This window comes from Thermobia domestica, chromosome 2 (genome assembly GCF_964235325.1).
Source record: "Thermobia domestica chromosome 2, izTheDome1.hap1.1, whole genome shotgun sequence".
NCBI lineage: Eukaryota > Metazoa > Arthropoda > Insecta > Zygentoma > Lepismatidae > Thermobia > Thermobia domestica.
The window spans coordinates 99,368,713-99,392,620 of NC_137455.1; the positions used below are offsets into that span (position 1 = coordinate 99,368,713).

At 35.0% G+C, this 23,908-nt stretch overlaps 1 protein-coding gene across 1 annotated transcript in view; it reads left to right on the plus strand.

The window, feature by feature from the left end:
- Positions 1 to 674: 674 nt before the first annotated feature.
- The window catches only part of Vps35 (Vacuolar protein sorting 35), a gene marked incomplete at its 5' end in the record, with an annotated part of 69,754 nt that continues 46,520 nt past the window's right edge, over positions 675 to 23,908 (plus strand). The window contains 3 exon segments of the mRNA XM_081744264.1: positions 675 to 798; positions 9,627 to 9,825; positions 22,204 to 22,398. Coding sequence (XP_081600390.1) covers positions 675 to 798; positions 9,627 to 9,825; positions 22,204 to 22,398 — 518 coding nt within the window.

A 23,908-nucleotide genomic window follows, 5' to 3' on the forward strand; every position in this document is an offset into this window, starting at 1 on the left:
TATCTTGTCTCATTTTAAATTTTTGCACCTTTAGACCTCTGTATTCTGTTTTGTCCCATTTTATCGTCCCCAATATCAGTAAGCTAATTCGCACACTGGCTCCTGTTAGTTCATTAAGTAATGTCTGGATTAGTGGGGAAAATAATATCCCTTGATGTTCTTTTATATAATACATTTATCTTCAAATAGTTAAAATTATAGTATTAGTATGAGTAATGTAGTAAAAAAAAATCTCAAATTCTGTGTCTAACTAGTACTAAATTGGAAGAAAAGAAGTGAAATTCTCTTATCTTTATTCTTGATGTTCTTGTAGTTATGATGCTGTATGTTAATTTCACGAAACAATGCTGGTAAATTATTCATTGCAGCTTTGAAAAATTTAAGATTGCTAATAAACCTGCAACTGACCAAAGCATTATATATATTTTAAGATTATATATTAATGTTACAGTTTCGGCTATGTAACACAAATATATAATCTTAAAATATATACACTGCTTTGATCAGATGGAGTTTTATTAGAAATAATGCTGTTTATTGTACCTGTATTTACTTACTAATCTGAAATAATGCTGTATGTTGCTGATCGTTGTTTTTGTGACCACAAATAAACGGGGTTGTTGTTATTTTAATTTCTATTCATTATAGCTTTTAATGTCCTTAACAGTGTTTAGATATGGCAATTACAGACGAACTCAGACATCTGGAACTGTATTTGCTGGACGAATTTCAAAAAGGGAGAAAAGTTGCTGATCTTTATGAATTGGTGCAATATGCAGGAAATATTGTCCCTAGGCTGTAAGTATATAAATGAAACTACGTGAAGCTTTGATGTAATAAAAATGTTAATATGGTCCATCGTAATATTGAAAAAGATGGAGAAAACTATAGGTGGTCTGTCAAGGACTCATATCTCCATCGGGGGGCGGGGGAAGGTGGCTCAGTGGTAGAGAGTTCACCTCCGGTGCTTGGGGTCTTTGGTTCGATCCCAGCTCGCGCCGTGTGGACTTTGTGGTGGACAAACACCGTGCTTGTGGGTTTTCTCGGGGTTCTCCCGTTTCCTCCCACTTTCTTCATTCCACCATTTCATTCATTTCTCATAATCACAGTCTCCTTTAGCCTAATCGGCATAACCATGGGACGTAAAACTCAGTTTTTTTTCTTTTTTTTGTCGTATCTCCATCGGTGTTTGCCGAACAAATTACTCATAAATGAAAAACGATATATTTACACTTTCTTTCTGAGTAGTATACGCGCACACAAAAGTTCACATTATAATCTGTCTACGTTTTAAATTATCTGTTAATAGTTCTTGTGGACTAGTTCCTATAGGTGTCCCTGCATTTTGCGAAGTACTTGAATTGCGAGACAGGAAGTGTCTTGGTCTGTCCATATATTGACAAATCATCCATGGTTCCAACACTTCTCAAAAATCGAGAAAAGCTCTGGATTTTTTTTCGTTTTCAAGACCCTCTTAAGAATTTCACGATCCCAATAGTGATACTTATACTTATTTTTCGAGTATGTTTGATTTTTTTAATACTGAAACTGGCAACAGTTATTTCAGTTCTTCGATCATTCATTTATTTTTAAGTGATCGATAGATTCAATATGTCACGTCTCATATAGCGTCGGTGCTGAAAGGAAGTTAGAATTCTGAACACCAAAACAATCAGGATTCAATACGAGTGGTCATGCAATCGATATGCTATAGATTCTAGTTGATACTTGATCTACGAGAAGAACGTCTCCATGTTCCTTGTTTATGAAATGTTAAATGAAGAATGAATTGATTTTATCCCTTTCATTAATACTTCAGTACAGATCCTATGTGCGTTATGTAATTGCAGACTAGAAGTGATGGATAAATATGTCTGAGAAATCTCTCTTGGCCGTCGTTATCGATAAAGCATAAAATGAATAATACAAAACACAGCGTGTGCATATGCAATAAGAAATCCGATAGTAGTAAAGTGAGAATAAGTTCTTCGAAGTAATATATGTAAAATAAGTTGGGTAATGAATGTATGAATACGCTGTCATATTAACCTTATCTCTTGGAAACATTAATAACGAGAGAGGGAATTTAACAAGGACTGTGTTCCTTCGATTATTATTAAAGCCTGGAGTTGATGGCAGAATAAACTGTTGGAGCTGACAGGGAAAAACTGTATCAACTAATTATAAAAGAAAATAACAAAATTATTTATTGAATAAGTATATAAGTAAACCGGTGTACAAAACTTAAATATAATGCGAAAAGCTGCATGTAAGCGCCGAGAAAGTGTGTCACGAATACGGGAAATGGGGCGGACGGCGCGTATTGTTTGTGAGGCGCATTGAACTAGCAAGCATCAGCCTGACTCTATTATGGGAAGAAATGGAACACTAATGCTTGGGGCCCAAGTGCGCGCATTCTGTGTAGATCTGTTTTAGTAAGCGGAGCGTAAGCAGAGTACCGAGTTGAGTGTGGCAAATAGATAGCAAGAGTATGGCACAAAGGGTTCATTGGGATGCGATTACCAGAAGTCACATCATCGGGTACTTGGAACGAGGTGTGATACAAACAGCAGTAGCACGAGCCATCAATGTGCCACAGAATGTTATGATTAGGTTGCGGAAACAATTTATCGACATAGGAAACATCAGCCGTAGGCCCAGTGGAGGTTATCTGCGTGTGAGAACTCTACAACAAGACTGGTATCTGACCGTAACTGCGTTTCGCAGGTGAACTATTCCTTCAACATTACTGCCAGTGAAGCTTGCAACCGCCGCAGGAATGATAATGGTGGTGTTGAGAACACCGCTGCTGGACCTCTGTTGGCACCGAACCCACTTCTTCCGTGCGAATACTTGTTACCTCTTCCCTAATTATATCCACAGTCTCTTTTCAGAATTTTTAATTTTATGGGTTGACAGTAGCGGACTGATGAAGGTCTGGGATTCTGCCAAACTACTACGTCTTTTTCGTTGTGAATGACAACAAGCTTAAGTGGCACAAGAGAAATGCTAAACAAAGATTCATCGCTAGCTTATTCACCCACCACGAATTTTTGTTTATAGCGGCTTTGATCGGAACTACTACTTAGTTAATAGGTTATATCGTTGATGTGGCAAACACGTCAAAATATCTTGGTGGACTTAACACAAACGTTTAACTGTATGATCAAGTAAATCTTGTAGAGGTACTGCTGTGGATATATTTGAAACGATAATGTTAGCTAGATAGGAGTTCTCTTTACTTTGACACAATAAGTAATATGGTGGATACAGATTACTTTTATACGCCTTTGCTTTGCTGCTGGTTAGAGGTCAGTTGTAAATCTATCATCAGGGACAGAGCTTCATCAGGTGACATATCAGATTTACCTTCCACGAACAATTTTCATGCTTTTTTGAGCTTCGTTACACGTTGTGGAGAGGCAAATAACAACTCTCCCACTATGCTGGCAGCGTCTTTTTTTCTTCTTCTTCTTCTTCTTCTTCTTCTTCTTCTTCCTGAATCACGTAAATTCTTCTGAGCTGCAGTTACAGAGTACAATTTCTTCATGTGATCCCTCTTCCGCAAGTTTTAACTTTCCTTCTCTTAGATTTTGCACTTGATTCTGCAGAACGTTTCTGTAGACGTCCACCACTGTTGCTGCTGGGTGTATCACCTGCACCCTGCTGCAATTAATATGACGCTATGTTATGTATTCCTAAATCGAGACTGGCATCTCCATTTAACCATAGATCGTTGTATTTCAAAAAATTCGTCGTACTTCTTCCATATTTCGTCCATCTGGATCTAATTTTCGCACACAGAATGCTAATACTGTTCTTCGCTAATTTCTGCACATCTTCAGGGTGTTCGTGCAAACTAAACTTTTCTTTTACTTACTTCCAAATGTCTTCATTACGTGCACTTTCGTCACATTTGTTCCACAACTCGAAAATAACTCTACGTGTTAACGCACATATTGTCAATGAAACAATATTGTTGTCACTTTCTTTGCAACTGTTAGCAGTGAACACTTTTTGTCCCCCTTTACCAACACTATGAAAAATATATTTAAAAAGTTCGTCGCGGAAGACAGGTGTAATACCTTTTAAAAGTCTACATAAAAAAGTCTAACTGGTGAAACAAAACGATGCCGCACACCTACATTTTCCGTCTCAGGTGACAATCAGTAAGGCAACGAATTTCGGTACACTGTTTAGCTTCCAGGAGGATACATACTTTCATGTATTATATCTACCTCTTAGACAAGCACACATACAAACTCAGCTGCCTCGCTGTGCACTTTTTACCACATTGACTGGGCGCTGTTTTGCAGTTGTTTTATACACTGTATCTGTGAACATACTTAAAAGACTCTGTGATCGGGCATACAAAGGTCAGAGAGCGAAACAAAATACACATTCTAGTTAAGGAGAGTTTTGTGCATGTGATTATTCAGCAATTGGGTTCGTCACATTGTTGGCGATAACTATTTTTGGCCACCTAGATTAGTGAAATTACACATTGTGCGACGTTTCTCCGAACTCAGGTTCCTCTGGTGCATGGGGTCCCTGGTTCAATCCCACCTCGCGCCAAGTAAACTTTGTGGTGGACAAACACCGTGTGCATGGGTTTTCTCGGGGTTCTTCCGTTTCCTCCCACTTTCTTCATTCCACCATTTCATTCATCTCTCATCATCACCGTCCCCTTTAGCCTAGCCGGCATAACCGTGGGACGTAAAACTCAAGATTTCATTTCATTTTTTCCAAACTCAGATTACTATGAGCTATGGAGTGAATTGTCTTGGAGGATTTTTTTTTTTTTTTTTTTTCAATACCTGAGTGATGCTTTCCATGAGGAGAACTTACATTTTCCCAGATAGTAGCTGGTGTACGGCTCGTAGAAGAACGGAATCGCACACTCCACTTCTTTCTTCCCCTTTCAATACGCGTAGTATGTGATCCTTTGACAAAGTGAACTCACTTTCTTTATACTTCTGGTATCTTGTGTTATAACTGTATTGCATCGGAAAGCGCCATTATGTAAATTTTCCAGTAGGAAATGAAATGAAATCTTTGAGTTTTACGTCCCACGGTTATGCCGGTTAGGCTAAAGGAGACTGTGATTATGAGAGATAAATGAAATGGTGGAATGAAGAAAGTGGGAGGAAACGGGAGAACCCCGAGAAAACCCACGCACACGGTGTTTGTCCACCACAAAGTTCACTTGGCGGGAGCAGGGTTTGAAACCGGGACCCCAAGCACCAGAGGTGAACGCTCTACCACTGAACCACCGCCGCCCCACCTTCCCAGTAGAGTTTGATCTCAGGGACATTCTACAACACGAACGTTTAGCACACCTGTTACGAATAAACTAAGGTTCAGTACATATATGCAACGGGTGGTATCAACCACTTCGTGCTAGGTTGCACCATCGCTTGTAATAATCGGAACTAACCTCTGTAAACGCTTTTCGATAGATAGAAAACAATTGTGTGTTTTGAAAATATCCTTGCACCTACTCACTCACAAGTCTTCCCATTTTCTGTTCTAGAGTTGTATTTATTTCCGGCATTTCTAAAATTTGGCATATGCTGGTCAGTTCTTAGAATCTATGAACGACGGTAATTTAGGAATAGTTGCATGTTGAGTTTTTTCATTCATTCCAATATATTTTTCAATTACTGTACAATACCCTATAATCAGTTGATTATTTTAATAGTTGTAACTAGGGAGCTGAGGGCTATTATTTCTCTTAGAAATTTTAGATTATAATTAAATCCCGGATTTATATGTAAAAACATATTTTTTTCTAAACACATACAAACCCAAAACAAAGATTATTATCCCAATTAAAAGTCTGCAAGTGTAAATTATAAATTTTATTTCAAATAAAAGTACATATTTTCTGAAAAAAAAAATTGTAAATAAATATTTTGGACATTTTTGTAATAAATACATAGTTTTAATAATTTTCCGTAATTTTATTTTAAATTTCACAACGAATTATTTTTTCCTTTCTCTCGAAAGAAATTAACGTCGGAAAAAGAATAGGCTATATGAATCTATCCATCGTATTTACAAGCAATTTCCCACCTACAGAAACAGCGTCGTCATAAATCCGAACCCCTTATCCTAAAGTGGACAAGTTAGTATCAAATGGATTTTTTCGTAAAATCACCAACTAGAGTTGAACTCAAATTCCTCTAACACACGTAATCACGCGGTGGGGTACCTGGCTTAATATAGTACTATATTATACGGAGAATTTTGAAGCATTTGTATCTGTAGTAACTAAACTAAACCCAGACGATGCTTCATCCATTGAAATTGTTCAAAATATAGTAAGTTACCGTTTCTTGAAATGTGACTTGGCTTTCATATTTGCCAATTTCGGTTTCTTGACTCCCTCTATAAAGAAACTAGAAACTACGAGAGGTTTATTGACTACTTCGGTCAAAGAAGTACAGTGCTTTAAAAGAAAGCTAAATGTTTTTTTCTGCTTCGAAAGCTGAAGTGGTAAGAAGAAGAAGAAGAAGAAAAAATAAGAATTTGTTTGTGGCTATAAAACCCTGTATAAAATATCTGTATTGGAAGGCCAAACCCAAATGAAGTTGATGGTGTGAATATTAGTGATATGCCCATTTTCAAATACGCGAGGTTAACATCGTGTGATGTAGAACATTCCTTTTCTCAATAAAAGGCATTATTCCGTGACAATAGGCATGGCTTTACGATGGGCAATTTGGCAAAGACGTTAGTAATTCAATGCAATGCCCATGGAATTTCAACATCTGATGAATAGGAGCTATTGATGAAAACCAGTATATATTTTTCTTATCTTGGGCGTTTTCCCATACTTTTTCTTGTTATTTTTTTACTTTTAGCAATTTTTTTCATTTTTAGCACATAAAAAATAAACATTTTGCAGTTTTCTAGCACATAAAAATCCGGGCTCTAATTATAATTATTGGAATCTGAGGGATTTTATGAAGATATAAAAAGAGGCGTGAAATAGGATAAATAATGGCATGAAAATATTAAATTGACATTTCTCCTATATGATCACAAAAGTTTTCTTGTCGATGTGACTTTATCAGAATCACAAAAATTAAGAAAATGCGACCAATAAAAGACTTTCTCAACTTGGATTCCCGGCGGGAGCTCATGTGGTTCGGATTCCACGTTAATCAGTAGGTCCACGTCTCATATAGCCTCGCTGCTGAACGGGACGTTAAACTCAAAATCAACTCAACTCAATTTCTCAACTTGAAGAACGCGTGGAAGAATTAACAGCAAAGAAACGTTAGAAAATACTGTATATTGAAAAATATTCAAGGAATGTATCTCAAATGTAAAACAGGTTTAGAAAATTCGAGAATTGGATTTTGTAGATTACAGTAGGAAGCCGAAAATCCGAACTAATTGAGAACACAGGTAGTTCGGATTTTTGGAAATGACGTAGAAAATGACATGTAGGCATAAATATACTGTACGGTATGCTCTTTTATCGATACAGTGGTTATACAGTACATACAGTAATTACAATACCGTACGTAAGGCTACTTTCATTTAATGCTTCTGAAGAAGCTGCTCGTACACTAAATTACACTGTTCTTGTAACTCACTCTTAAAACTTAACTTGTATAGGCCCAAGGGAAAATAAGGACACAGCAAGGTCATTGCCTCGGTCCGCCGACGGACAACCATATTGTTTGATTATCGCTAGCGCCAAGGCAAAATGTGAAAAACTTCTAGGGACCGCGTTCGGATTTTTGACATTCGGATTATCGACGTCCTACTGTACTTATAGTCGTAATTTTTTCGCAAGTTGTAACTGTGCATATTCACAAATAACAGATTTAAGGCGCAATAAGTATTTGTGACAGGCGAATCCAGACGATGATAGCTTATTAATATTTTAAAATAATTCCAAATACTTTTAAATACACGTAAGAAAGCACATTATGCACTTTCCAAGCATTCAAAAAATGTACCAGAAGATTAAAGAAAGTTCTTAGCATAGATTATTTAAAGATATGAATTGACGCATGTTTATAATAATTTGTAAACATACTATTTTATTCACTGCGTGTCATATATAATATACTATTAACTGTATTGTTCCGGTGTTCCCTGACAACTTGCCCAGCAGATTATGCAGCTCTGAAAGATAATTCTAGTGCAAGGAATTCACATTATCATATTAACAAATAATGCAAGAGGAAATTCTGTGAAGTTGGGAGTTGTGCGTGGGATGGCCCGACCTGCCGAGGAAGATGTCGGAGAACACTGAAATAGTATACTTAATAGTATGTTAAATATTAAATATCTTTTTTTATTTATGTTTACAAAATACTTAGTTAACAATCAAGTCAGAAGGACAAAATGAAATTACTAATACGATTAGATATTGCCATTGGAAAACGAAGTTTCTACTGAGCGGGTAACATTGCATTACTTAATGACATTGGAGATTAGTGGATAGCCTGTACCAAAATTTCTTATTGATTACTTAAAGAAATGATAGATGCATATCAAACAAGATTTACAAAAGTTCAGCACCTAAGCATGCATGTAACATTCCAGTCTCAGACATTTTAGCGATATATTTTCACCAACATAAGTCATGTGTATATATATATTTCATTGCTGGAAAAACTACATTTTTGATAAATCTTCTTCGTGACTTAGAATAAAGTTGAAAACTTAATTTCAGCATGTTTTCACAATATGTTAAACTTATGAGTTGCTTAACAGCCAATTGTTTTCGACTCATCAATTAATTTTTCATAGAGGTTGATGTTTCACAAACAGAGAGAATAGTTAGCAGGGAAAGTCAAAAAGGAAAGTACCTATCTCATGTATATTGTTGATACTATATATAGAGGACTCTTATATGTAGAATGAAGATACATCCTTCCTCTATTTTTTGATGTAGTCATCTCTGTTGAGAAGACGGAAAATCCATTTGTCAAAACCCTGGAGACAGAAGATGAGATCCTGACCACGAAACCATGTCTGGACCGCACGCTTGACGTCATCATGTGATGTTAATCTTTTACCACGCAGATGTTTTATTATTTTTATTTTATTTTGAGGAAAAGATGGAAATTGGATGGGACCAGATCTGGGATCTACGGTAGACACGAAAGAGTTTGTCAGTTCCACCTTTGCAAGAGATTCACTGTCCCATGAGTCGTATGCCGGCGCGCATTGTCGTGGAGCAAGTGCGCAGTCTTGTCTAACAGTTGAGGCTTTTTGCGTTGAACAAATCTGCTCAGGTATTAAAGAGGAAAATACTATAAACAACACATGAAAATGTGAATCTAGCGTGTTCATGTAAGACAAATGGCTACAATGTATATACACAATATATATATCTTTAAACAGCATTCATAATTGTATTCAAATATAGGTATGAATAGTATATTGTGCTAAACAGAGGTATGACTTTTGTTATCAATTAACTACGTGTCTTAGGCAATAATTTTCTTGATATTATACGTTGGGAGAGGAAAGACTTGTCCCTGCAGCAACTTTTTGCATGATATTCTAATTTTTGAATTGTCCTAAAGTATTAATATAGAACACTGATTCATAAAATGTATAATTAATTATTAATTTATGCACCTGTGTAATTGCAGATACCTTCTTATAACAGTGGGACTTGTATATATTAAGACAAATACAAGTTTAAAACGTGATTTATTGAAAGACATGGTTGAAATGTGTCGTGGTGTGCAACATCCGTTAAGAGGGCTTTTCCTTCGCAACTACTTACTTCAATGTACTCGCAACGTCTTGCCTGATGTTACAGAGCCTCAAGAAGAATCCGAAGGAACTGTAAGTACTCATATATATATAACATATCACTTTCATTCTTCTACTGTTTCTATCTATACAAAAAAATGAAAAGTTCTTCAAATATGCACTTCATATTGCTTGAGCAGTTTTATTTCTTCGTAGCTATTATAATAGGATTAAGTTGATCAGTCCCCTTTCCTAGCAGCCGCAAAACAGTTTTAATATGATGCCAGCAACCGACCGTTCCCCCAGCACAACCAATCTTTACTTGAAATAAGTAGCTTTTTTAAAAACATGTTACAATTGATAATAATGTAATGCATTCTTTCACATTTACTTTGTATTGTGTCGTCTGTATTTACAGAGTATTTGTGTACTCTGTTTATTTGTTATGATCACATTGTTTTTTTTTTTCCTGTTTAAAAAATAAATAGATAAAAGTGAAATTACATTCTTATTTTAAAATATACTTACAGAAGATAGAAAAATAGTTGAAGTCTTTATTTTAAGTATTGTTAAATGATACTGATATGTACTACCATGAGCAAAATAAATGACGCGTCTCTTTATTTTGAAATTTTTTGAAAATATCTCTATTTTCTTTATATGTTCGAAATTTCGGAAGGTTTCCCCAGCAGGACAGGTTAATAACAAACCCGTTTTTAATATTTGTGTTAGATATTAGCTTAAAATAAATAAATTAGAAGCAAAAAACATTAAATCGACAGAAATCTCGAGAATTACCAACTCTGCTAAAGTGGGAAATTTTCAAGAACGCGAGGGAATTCTGCAGTTCAACACGAAGCAGCGACATCTATGTCACTGAGAGAAATGTGGATAAAATCTACAAACGAAACTTTTAACGAAATATTTCTAATATGTCTTATTTCGTGCATTATCTGCAAACTCCAAATAGACCCTATATGAATATATGCCAAGTATTAACGTAAAGATAGAGCAAAAAGTGGAAATTGTCTATGGAAAAGGACGAATTGGTAGCGCGACCGTAATGAAAAATAGTCTTTACCGTAGAACAGGGTCAGTTCACGTAAGGAAACAAATAGCTCAGTTGGTTAAAGCAACTAGTCTGTATGCCGAAGGTAGCGGGTTCGAATCCAGATGGAAGTGACGTTGTCATTTTTATTATTATGGTTATTTTATTTATTTTTTTATGTGGGAAAGAATCAAATAGTAACATATGTGTAAAATTCATGACGATACCAAAAAAAGAAAAAATGTCGTTGTCGCACTTGCATTAGCATCCCTAATTTTGTTTACAAAAAGGTTAGTAATTATTTCCCCTGTGCTCACTGCTCACTATACGTAATGCTCGCTGGCGCGTTGTTTCCCAGTAAATGTTAATCCTAATTTGGAGAATTTTATAAAGTTTCACAATATTTCTCACTAGATAGTCTTCTATCTACTTGTTTGGATATTTTGATAACAGATTTCCCTATTAAATGTTTAATTTTCCCTAGATGTTTAATTACGGAAAAGTTTTACAATGTATTTGTATTAAATTGAAATTGTTTTGAATTTACCACATGAGATAAGTAGCTCGAAGGAGGAAAACTCAAGTAATTGATATTCTACGTAAAAGCTACCTATTGTAGAATGATGATACTTCTTGCCATCAGCACATAATCTTCACGTTAGAGAGTCAGACAGAAAAAAATTCTGGTTTTTCCTCTCTATGACCACCCATCTTAAACCTCTACATTCCATTGTTCGTCTCACAAAATTTCGGTGCTCCAAAAACATTCATATAATAATAATAATAATAATAATAATAATAATAATAATAATAATAATAATAATAATCCTGAATATGCCATCCTTACATAATGTAAGGATATCTTAGTTTCTTAGTTTAAATCTTAGATATCGTAGTCTAAGTGCGTTTGCACACGACAACGATAATATCGGTGGTCCCACCGATAATGTCGGCGGTGAAATCGACTTCAATGTATTCAAATCGTAGCTTGCACACGCCACCGATATTATCGGCCGTTCCTCCGACACGCAGATGCTGTCGGCCAAGCCCCCGATACTGTCGGCGGTACCGCCGACACCGATTTTGTCGGGGGCAGTGTTTTCTTATGATTGGATGCACACGCCACCGATAATGTCGGCCGGCCAGCGGGTTAGATGAAGAGAGTGACAAGGCGCTGTGTATTTTTGTTTTTTTTCTTTTCTTTGGAATTTTGTTGTTTTTCCATTTTTTCTATTACAATTGTATAATATTATTATTATCTTGTCCTATAAACAACTTTGGAACAGCTTATTATTTTTTTACAGTCTCTGTTTTGGAGTAGCTAATTCCCTTTATTAAATAAATATAAAATGTGGGAAGTCTGAAGAGTGCTGATTTCCCTCTAAATAGTTATCAAATAGAATATAGGAAATTTACATAACCAATTTCCGTTGATTATTTTCTACTCCCTTTTTTTTCTTTCTCTCTCTCTCTTTGATTGTATCTTTTTAAATCTACTAATGCATTTAAGTTTTATTATATTCTGGAAATTAATTCAAGCGTAATTTTAAAAGTTTGATACACCGTTCTGAAGTTAAAATTCTATTCATTGTTGAAGATGATCTCTCGACTGAAGCGGTACCGATTGGAACAAGCACACGTTTTGTTGCCAGAGCTGACAAATTAGGAAATATAATGGATTTATATTCTTCACAGGAAAGTTTCATTAGAAATCCCTTGAAGAAACTTATTCTTTCAATCGTTTGAAAGTTCTATATTCAAATAGGACTTCTTCGCACAAAACATGAAATAATTGTGAAAAATCGCCTATTCAGGCTCGGATCAAGGCAGAAGTTTGGAGGGTGTTACTCGAAGTTTAGGGGTGACACCCCCTATCGGGGGGGTCTGGCGGAATCTCTGACTGGATAAAAAGCTTGTTTGTATAATTGTTCGTCAGAGTTAAAGCCCGTCGACGGGAAAAAACGTTCTTTTCCATTGAAAGTGATATTCTAGAAATTATTGCCGTAACGTATACCCACTCTTGAATATTTTAAAATCTTTTTAATAATAATAATAATAATAATAATAATAATAATAATAATAATAATAATAATAATAATAATAATAATAATAATAATAATAATAATAGACTTGCCTTATTGCAACTGCCAACATTTCTATGGGTGGAATACAGGGTCTCATTTCTGTATGCTGGCGTTGAATATGGTTTCCAATTCTTTCTATTAAAAAATCAAAAGTTTGTGTGGACATGCGATAGTAATTAAAAAAATTTGCATCGTCTTCGCGTAATTTCTCATATAGTGTATAAAAAGCACCTTCTACATAACGCACAGTCAATAATGGATGAGCCCAAAGCTTTTGCGATCTACATTTCCTGTTTCTACGTCGTAAGTACAACAAGGCAAGAAGATATCTCTTGTTGATAGCTGGACTCATCTTCTCTCTTTCACGTCCTGTCCAATACTAGTCTCAGCGCCGACATTATCGGCCACGTGTGCAAACTATCGCCGACACCGATATTGTCGGGGCTTCCACCGATATTGTCGGCGACGTGTGCAAAGTACGCCGACACCGACACCGATATTATCGGGGCTTCCACCGATATTATCGTTGCCGTGTGCAAACGTCCTAAAGTGCTTTCTTTAGTAATTATTTGAACAACCATGTAGGAGAGGGTACGGCGTTTTATTTTGTCCCTCTCATTTCAGTACCCTTCCAACAGAAAGTAATTTCTCATAAGCAGGGTAGACAAAATGAATAAGAAATATACTTAAAGCATCCTCTGCCCTTTCATGATTGGAATATCACGTAGCATTTTTTTATTCTACCAAAGATGGCCCTGTGCGGTTAGGGGTAGGTAACTAAAGAAATACCTAATATATAGCGCCCCTTGATTGTAATATTACCGCCTCTTTATTTGTACGAGGAAGCCCCAACAAGGTGATAAAAAGAATAGGAAAAATGTCTATTGAATCCAGTGGCGGATCCAGCACAAACTTCTGGGAGGGAGGGGGGTAGTGAAAGATTCTTTTGATGATGTGAAGCTGTCACAAATTACCACTTTACTAAACTAAACATAATAGTGGGGTGAACTGGAACTCAGTCAGTTTAAATTGATGTAAAAGTTTACTTTTTGGCTTCATATTAAAGTTTTGGTTTCAAATGAAAATTTCAGTCCCAGTGGTCAAGGATCAAATCTCGTGAGGCTCTTCAGTGTAGGCTAATACGGGCCCCTTATGAGAAAAGGCAAAAATATTAAAATGTTTCTAACGTTCGAATTTTTCGTCTATTTTAAAGAATTGTTGGGCTTCGTATTAAAGTGTTGGTTCCAAATGGCAATTTCAGTCTGATGGAGAATGATCAAATCCTGGAGTCGGGGGGGCTCATCAGTATAGTGTGCTACGGCTCCATTATGGGAAAAGGCAAAAATATGAAAATGCTTATAACTTTCGAATTTTTCATCTATTTTAAAGAAATTATTGGCTTCATATTAAAGTCTTGGCTTCAAATGACAATTTCAGTCCTTGTGGACAATTATCAAATCTCGGAGGGCTCTTTGGTGTAGGGGTTTCGGCTTCTTTATGGGACAAGATTCACGTAATTGATATTGCAAAATTGTTTTGAATACATTAGTGTAAACTTGGACCATTTGGTTAATTTTACCTCTTATATTTTGCAGATTTCAAATTCCAATCATAGTTACTTCTCAAAGCTAAAAGGCACTTACTAGTTTCATTAAAAGGAAATGTCTTTTATGAAAAGTTGTCATGGAGTAGACGAACGAACAGGCACCCAAACATTGGTTGAGTCGGACGGTTGAAACTCGTTAAGCTCACTTCTATTATTATTATTATTATTATTATTATTATTATTATTATTATTATTATTATTATTATTATTATTATAATAATAATAATAATAATAATAATAATAATAATAATAATAATAATAATAATAATAATAATAATAATAATAGAGCATTCATGGGGTCCATGGCTCGACTCCACTTCGCGCCAAGTGAAATTTGAGGTAGACAAATACCGTGTGCATGGGTATGGGTTTTCTTGGAATTTTCCATTTTCCTCCCACTTTCTTCATTTCATTCATCATCATTCTCCCTTAGCGTAGGTGCATAATCGTGCAACGTTAAACTAGATATTCCATTTAATTTTAATTTCAATAATATTAATAAACAATTAATTCAACTGAAAGAACTGTAATTTATGTTGACGGCAATTATCATAAATATGCAACCATTATAAAAACAATGCTTTGAGTAGAAAGATAATCCTTCCCAAGTGTGAACGAATGCGCACGAGATAAGACATGTCTCGAGAAAGAGACGAGACGCGCTTTGTGACATCCAAAAGAAGACGTAACAAATGTTTTGGACACGAGATAGCTTTTAAAATGTCTCGTCTTGTCTGGAATGTCTCGAAAACAAAAGTCTAAGTTTTAAAATTATTTTTAAAGATCTATTCTCTCAAAAGTAGAACTCTGCCTTAAAATTAATAACGGCATTTGTGATTTAAAAAAAAAAAAAAAAAAAACAATGTCTAAAGTTAATAGTTAACTTTTCGAAAAGAAGCTTCATTAAGGGTGAACCTGAAAGATGTCCACAAACTTCGGGAGATGATTCGTGACATCAAAAGGAGACAAATAGCCCTCTGGCAGTTTTCGAGTTCAGCTTCGTTGTCGAGATACAGGGTTGCCAACTGGTCGTGTTTGAGAAACTCACTGGAAATAAATTCAACTCCAAGAATAAGCTACTACAGGTCAATTGACTTATACCATGCTGCAAGGTTAAATATTTGTTTATGAAGTGTGTACAAAATTTGCCAGTGTCCTTTCTGAGAACACCGTCGAGAAAAAGTCACCTCCAAGAATAAACTACCCCTCGTAAATTTTTCTAGACAAATATCTGATACTGCAATATAGGGTTGTTAATTAAATATTGATTAATGAAAAATAAACAAAATTGTTAAAACCATTTTGGAGAAAATAGCTTTTTTCGATTTTCGGCTGTTAGTAAACCACACTTGTTTTAGGTGGTAGGAAAAAATGGGAAAATTTCCTGTAGGAATACTATGTAAACCCTAAGTTTAAAATTTGGTGTAGATACGTTGAACGGTATGGCCTCTAGGCGAGTGCACAGAAAAGTGTACCGAACGGACGGACCGGAAGGACGGGTATCGAAAAATCACATTTCCGGTATGTAGACGCCATGAAGTATGTAAATCCGTTGAAATCTGAATTTGATATACTATTTTCACAATCACCATATTTTCTTCTCTCTTTTGTCGCTCGAAAAAGAAAAGCCTGAGTTTACCACAAAAAGCTTGGGTGTTTACCAAAAAATATTCAATTACAGGGCCACCGCACTAAACTTTTTCAATTCAATTTCTTAACTGTGTTAGGCCGCAGTTGTTACTGTATTTGGATAATACGAAAAAAAAAATATCGTATTATTCAAATACATCAAATGTCAGATTATCGAATAAAAAACTTCGATTGAAGAAAATCCACACTACAAAACTAACTCACACTTTGAGCACATTTTCATTAGACATATAATAGAGCAATTAATGCAATAATTGTTTATGAAATATGAAAAAAATCAAATGAGTCATTTTCGAGAAAGTCGTTCAAAAAGAACACGTCAGAAGTAACCTACCTCTTGTGAATTGTTTCGAACAATGAGTTAAGATATACTTTTGCTTATTAATGAAATATTTATTTGCGAAATTTGAACAAAATCGCCTGTCGTTCGAGAAAATTGTTGGGAAAAACCTTGACCCCCAAAATAATCTATCCGTCGTAATTGTTTTTCATAGAAATGACTTATACTAAAATATAGGGTTATTAATGAAGTATTTATTTATGAATTATCAATAAAATTGTCCACGTAAGTTTTGAGAAAATCGTGAGGGAAAAATAACTCCCCGAATAAACTATCTCTTGAGGATTCTTTCAGGGCAAGCGAGTTATTCCATATTATTAGGTTTTTAATGAAATATTTATTTCTGAGTACGAACAAAATTGCTTGATTCATTTTAGAGAAAACCGTGGAGGAAAAACACCCCCAAGAGTAAACTACCCCTCGTATATTTTTTTTTCAGGACAAACGAGTTTTGCCATATTGTTCGGTTATTAACGAAATATGTATTTTTGAAATACGAATAAACTCTTTTGAGTCATTTTTGAGAAAATCACCCAGACAACACACTCCACCAAGAATAAACTACCCCTCGCATTTTTTTTTAGAACAAACGAGTTATTTATGCCATATTGTTAAGTTATTAATGAAATATTTATTTATGAAAGATGAACGAAAACACTTGAGTCCATTTTGAGAAAATCACTGAGAAAAAACTCACCCCTAAGTATAAACTACCCCTTGTAGATTTTTCTCAGATAAATGCCTTATACCACAAAATAGGGTTGCTAATTAAATAGTGATTTATAAAAAAAGAAAGAAAACAAGATCGTTAGAGCCAGTTATTAGAAAATATATTTTTTCTATTTTCATCGTACAGGAAACTACCCTTGTTTTGGGAGTAGGAGGGAAATAAAAGAAACTATAGGAAATACTATGAAAATCTTAAACTAAAAATTGGTGCAGATAAGTTGAACGGTTGGCCTCTAGGCGAGTACACAGAAAAGTGTAGCGAACGGACGGACGAACAGATGGACATGTATCAAAAAATAACTTTTTCCTTATTAGGGGCTATAATATGTGTAAATTCGTTGAAATCTCAAATTTGATTTTTTTTTCGATCACCATACTTTCTTCTCTCATTTGTCACTTCAAAGTAAAAGGAACTCAGAACTACAGATAAGAGACACCTACTTTTACACATAGACATTTATTGATTTAAAACTGTTTTAGTTTGTCATTTCACTTCCAATTGAAAGGTTTTACCATGACTAACGGCATACCAATGACGAGACAGAAGTTTTGAGGAAGTAAATGCATTCAGAAGTCTAGACTACATTACGCCTATCAGCCTGTTTTTACTTTTGCAATTGTTGACAGTTGTAATTTCGTCCAAACGCTACATGAAATAATTCTTGGTTGACGTCATTGTGTTACTATTTTAGTATTGTTCTCTTCAGACTTGGTTGAAGTTTTGTCTTAACGGTTATACATTTTTTCTTTCTTATTTCATCGTTACACATAAGAATAAAATGTTCTGGTGAGTGGATAAATTCGAACCTACGAACATTGAGTTTTCATTCTTCCAACACATTACCAATGGACCAAGCTTTGTCTTCACGTTAACGCACGGTTACAGGGCTTATTACGATTTAAATAAAATGGCTGGCTGTTAGAGTTTCCTGCCCAAATATTTCGATAAAAAATTTTCATTCTTCGTAGATACGTAGAGCAATGTTTAGATACACATTTTAGGATAGTGCATTTTAGTGTATATAATAATTTCATGCCAGATAAAAGCTAGATAAGTTTTGATAAAATGTTTCATATGTAGTTCTCAATAATAGGCTTGCTGTTCGGGGTGAAGTTTCAAGGTTCAGCATTGACTAGCAGTTTTTGCTATTAATATCCCTTTTAAGAATATTGGCAGTGGACAAAAGTTAGCCCGTGATGAAGCTTTTTGCTCCTAATTTAATTATTTTACTTTATTATTTAACGTATATGGCGCTTCTTGCAGAATCTGAAAAGAAAATCAATAAAATGTTAGAAAAAATGAGAAAGGGCTTTGAAGAATATGGGATGAAAATAAATGTTAGAAAGACAAAAGCCATGGTGATTGGAACGAAGGGGTCTGTGTCAAATATAAAAGTAGGAGGGGAGAAAATAGAACAAGTGAATAGTTTTCGATACCTGGGTAGTATTCTTAGTAATGACATGAAGTGCGAACGTGAAATAAAAGCAAGGATAGGAATGGCGAAAGAAGCCTTTAGGAGGAAGAAAAGTCTGTTTTGTGGGACCTTGAATAAAGAGTTGAGAAAAAGACTCATAAAATGCTTCGTGTGGAGTGTGGTACTGTATGGGGCGGAAACGTGGACATTACGTAAAGGTGACGAAAATCGACTGGAAGCCTTTGAAATGTGGGTGTGGAGAAGAATGGAAAGAATTAGTTGGGTAGAGCGGAAAACGAATGAGAGAGTGTTAGAAATGGTGGGTGAGAAAAGAACACTTTTAGATATTATTAGGAAGAGGAAAAGAAACTGGTTGGGACATTGCCTAAGAAGAGATTGTATCATGAGGGACGTCCTAGAGGGTATGGTGGCGGGAAAGAGAGGGAGGGGGCGAAGAAGACTACAATTAATGGATGATATTAAAACAGAAAGATCATACGCGAAGACGAAAAGGTTAGCGGAGGACCGTGGAGCATGGAAGCTTCTCAGCTGCGGCAAGTGACCTGCCAATAAAGGCAGAACACCTATGATGATGATTATTATTTAACGAATATATTGAAAATTGTCAGCAGGCACGTATACAGTAATTTATTTCGGAAGGGGCCCGACTTCAATATTAGGATAAATTATAATAAAATTTTAAAAGATAATCCCAAAAATTAGGCTAAATTTACAGAAAAGTTGGGATTTCAGAGGGGGTCCGGACCCCCTGTACCCACCCCTAAATGCGTCCTTGTTTGTCAGTAACGTTTCATCATTTTGAAACCCTCAAAAACTTCGGATATATAAAGGGAAAAGAGTTATTTTCGATAAAATATCACTTCAAGGAGACGCGACAGTTTTATTGCACATGGTGGTATCCAACGTTCACAAGGGCAAGAATTCCTTCCCTTTTATTCTTTTGCTATTGTGCTCTATGGAAAGGTTAGGTTTGTAAAATATCACTCTTACAAACAAGCGTGATTGGCAGATAGGAATACTGAACAGAACTCCACAGAAATGCATGCTGAACTTTCTCTTTCACATTCGTTTATAGCTACTCTTTGGTGATTTGGCCTCAAGGTCAATCGAGTGGTAATTCAGTTCCGTCTCTGTTCTTGAGCCATGTTCGTATTACTTCGAACAGTTTTGCTAATGAAAAGCATGCCTCGTAATATAACAGACTTCTTTCGCGTAAGAAATCGAAACTCAGTTGGTCACAGCAACTTTTGTTACCTAACCATAAGGCCTAGGGTCGTCTTCAGTAGAATAAAAAATGTTACGTGATATTCCATTCACGAAGGAGGAAAGGTTACTTTAAATATATTTCTTATTCATTTTGTCTACTCTGCTTGTCAGAAATTATATACTTTCTGTTGGGACGGTGCTGAAAAGAGAGGGGGGGGGAATAAAACTTCGTGCCCCCTCATACATTTTAAATTTTGTTACATGGTTGCTCAAATTATTACTAAAGAAAGCACTTAAACCAAGATATCTAAAGTTACATTATGTAAGGGTGGCATATTCAGGAATAATAATAATAATAATAATAATAATAATAATAATAATAATAATAATAATAATAATAATAAATGTCGCTGGAGACTCGAAATTATGTGACACAAATCATTACATGTAGAGCTTTAAGATGAGTGGTCATAGGAGAGGAAAAAACAGGGTTTTTCTCTGTCTGACCAACGTAAAGATTATGTGCTGAAGTTAAGAAGCATAATAATTCTACAATAGGTTGCGTTTACGTAGAATATCAGTTACTTCAGTTCTCCTCCTTCGGGCTACTTACCTCATGTGGTAAATTCAAAACAATTTCAATTTAAGACAAATACATGTAAAACTTTTCTGTAATTAAATATATATAGGGGAAATTAAACATTTAATAGGGAAATCTGTTATCAAAGTGTCCAAAAAAGTAGATAGAAGACTATCAAGCGAGAAACATTGGTGAAACTTTATAAAATTCTCCAAATTAGAATTAACATTTACTGGAAAACATTCGTTATGCACCAGTGAGCATGTAGTGAGTAGTGAGCACAGGGGAAATTATTACGAAACTGTTTGCAAACAAAAATTAGAGACACTAATGCAAGTGCGAGAACGGCATTTTTTTTTTTTTTTTTTTTTTTGGTATCGTCATGAGTTTTACACATATGTTACAATTTGATTTTTTCCCACATAAAAAATAAATAAAATAACCACAGTAATAAAAACTACAACGGCACTTCCATGGGGTTCGAACCCAATACCTTCGGCATACAGACTAGTTGCTTTAACTAACTGAGCTACTTGTTTTCTTACGTGAACTGAACCTGTTCTACGGTAAAGACGATTTTTCATTACGATTGTGCTAAGAATTCGTCTTTTTCCATAGGTAATTTCCACTATTTGCTCTATCTATACGTTAATACTTAGCATAGATTCATATATTTGGAGTTCGCTGATAATGCATGTAATAAGACACATTAGAAATGTTTCGTTAAAAGTTTCGTTTGTAGATCTAATCCACGTCTCTCTCAATGACATAGATGTCACTGCTTCGTGTTGAACTGCAGAATTCCCTCGCGTTCTTGAAAATTTCCCACTTTAGCAGAGTTGGTAATTCTCGAGATTTCTGTCGATTTAATGTTTTTTGCTTCTAATTTATTTATTTTAAGCTAATATCTAACACAAATATTAAAAACGGGTTTGTTATTAACCTGTCCTGCTGCGGAAACCTTCCGAAATTTTGAACATATAAAGAAAATGGAGATATTTTCAAAAAACTTCAGAATAAAGAGACGCGTCATTTATTTTGCTCATGGTAGTACCTTGCAGTAAAAATATGTTAAGGAAAAATTACAGAAAGTATTGGGAAATGTGATTTGGGGTATGAATCTTTGTATAGAAATGTGTAAATAAATGCAGATTAAAATCGGCTCATCCATTTAAAAGTTAAATATATAATAAATAATAATAAATTTTTTCATCTTCTTGTATTATTATATCAATTTTTATGTCGATATTTCGTATGCTTTACTCGGGTATCCCTTCTCAGTAACAAATACAATCATTTTTTTCTTTGCATACTTAGCTGTAGCAACACTGTAAAAAGTTTAAAATTGTATGGAAAAAATGTTAAAACATCCAGTAGTGTTATTTGTGAAGAGCATGTGAAGAACTAAGCATGTGAAGAGCATACTGCAAGAAATGTCTTAAATCTATACTTGTTCCTAAGGAGGGATGCCCGAGTGAGCATTCAAAATATCGATGTAAAAATTAACATGGGAATATTAAAGTGAGCAAATTCGTTATTATTACAATGTATTCCATACGTTCCATAAGTAACATAATGGATTGTTCACTTTTATTATTATTATTATTATTATTATTATTATTAATAATAATAATAATAATAATAATAATAATAATATAGTGTACGATGAACGACTCAAGTTGACATGTAGTTATTTAGTATCTGAATCTGTTTTACATGATATGCTGGAAAACAATCCAAAGGAAAATGGCGTGTTTTCAAGATACGGAACTACATTTTTCTTGTTTTCAAGGTTAAAGATTCCGTTGACTTCATTCTAATGAACTTTGCTGAGATGAATAAATTGTGGGTTCGAATGCAACACCAAGGCCATTCCCGTGATCGCGAACGACGAGAACGTGAGCGTGAGGAGCTAAGAATACTTGTAGGAACCAATCTGGTGCGCCTTTCGCAGCTGGAGAGTGTAAATGTTGAAAAGTACAGAAAGGTAAGTTTAGTTCTGTGTAATGCAAAATGTTCGTTTATTTATGAATTTACCAAGTTACAAATCTAGCAAGCATGAGGGCGAAGAAAACTGTATTTAACAGAAACTCACGATACCGTCGTAGTTGTTTTAAATTTAATAACTTAACTAGGGAACAGCAACGTAATAGCATAACTTAACTAGGGAACAGCAATGAGATAATCACTTTAGTAATAGTTTGTGTACCACTGTTCACTTTGACATTTCATATTAAATATATGTGCTTATTTGTTAATATATTCAAACGAAAGTCTGAAAATCATATTTCAGAAAGTGTAATTTTAATAATAGACCCTAACACGAATTGTTACAGAAGAACATTCGCAATTGCAGTGATAGGGTTCTGTTCCCGGTGGAAGGCAAATTGAACGCATTACGGTGATTGGGATTTCACCTTGCTTTAAAAGGACGCTAAAATCCTCAACAAACAACAATTTCATTGATATGTCCGTTCTTTAATGACCATCTAAATTGTGATACATGGATTACTACAATCTACAATTGTTTCCAGTCCTTAAATAATAATCTCTATATGTAAAAGAAGTCCTGAGTAATTAACTGATTGATTAACGCCTGGGCCAAACACCTTAAACTAGAATCTTCAAATTTGGATGGTATATAGGGCTTGTGATGTAGAGTACCACTGAGGAAGAATTTTTGGAAACTCTACAAAGAAGGGAGGAAATAGAGGTGGCAGTTATTCGTCCATATCTCGGAATCTATGATGGTTAGAAACATGAAATTTTGTATTGACTTACCGTTTAAACTGATAGACAGGTGTTTGTGTTCTTTAATATCGTACCTAGAAGTAAAATAAAAAAAAGTGTTGTAAAGGAAGAGGGGATCTTAAAGTTAAAGACACGAAATTTGGTATTTGGACTACCCATTTAAATAAGACATGTGTTTAAGCTATTTTTGGTGTTTAATCTAGACAAGAAGATAAGTGGAAAGGAAAAGGGAGAGGCATAACAATTATCATGTATTATATGACGAATCTGAGTTTTTGTCTGATTGCATTATGCACCAACTAGTGAACCGTTGTCATGAGGGCGGCGGTGGAGGGGGTAGAAAAAATATGTTGAAGAAAGACTGATATTAGTGTCGAATCAGTAGTTTTTGGGGTGCTGAGATAACATTTGAGCCCAAGTTTAGACAAGCAGGGACATGGCAATCGGCGTTGCTCAACAGTATCTATTGATTTCACTCATATTGAGAGGTGCAACAATTCGGTTTATTTATTTATTTATTTATTTACGAAGGAAGATCAATAAGTTTTCAACCTAGAGTAGAAAGAAAAGAGATACGATCTTCATTTTTTTTTGTTAACGTAGTCTCCCTGGACCTCAATACACCTGGCCAGTCGATGTTCCAGTTCGTCGAGACTATCAACATATTCCTCTGCCGCACACATGACCTTATTATCACAGTCAAATCTCTCTTCCCACAGTTGCTCCTTCCTTCAAATTCGGAAATA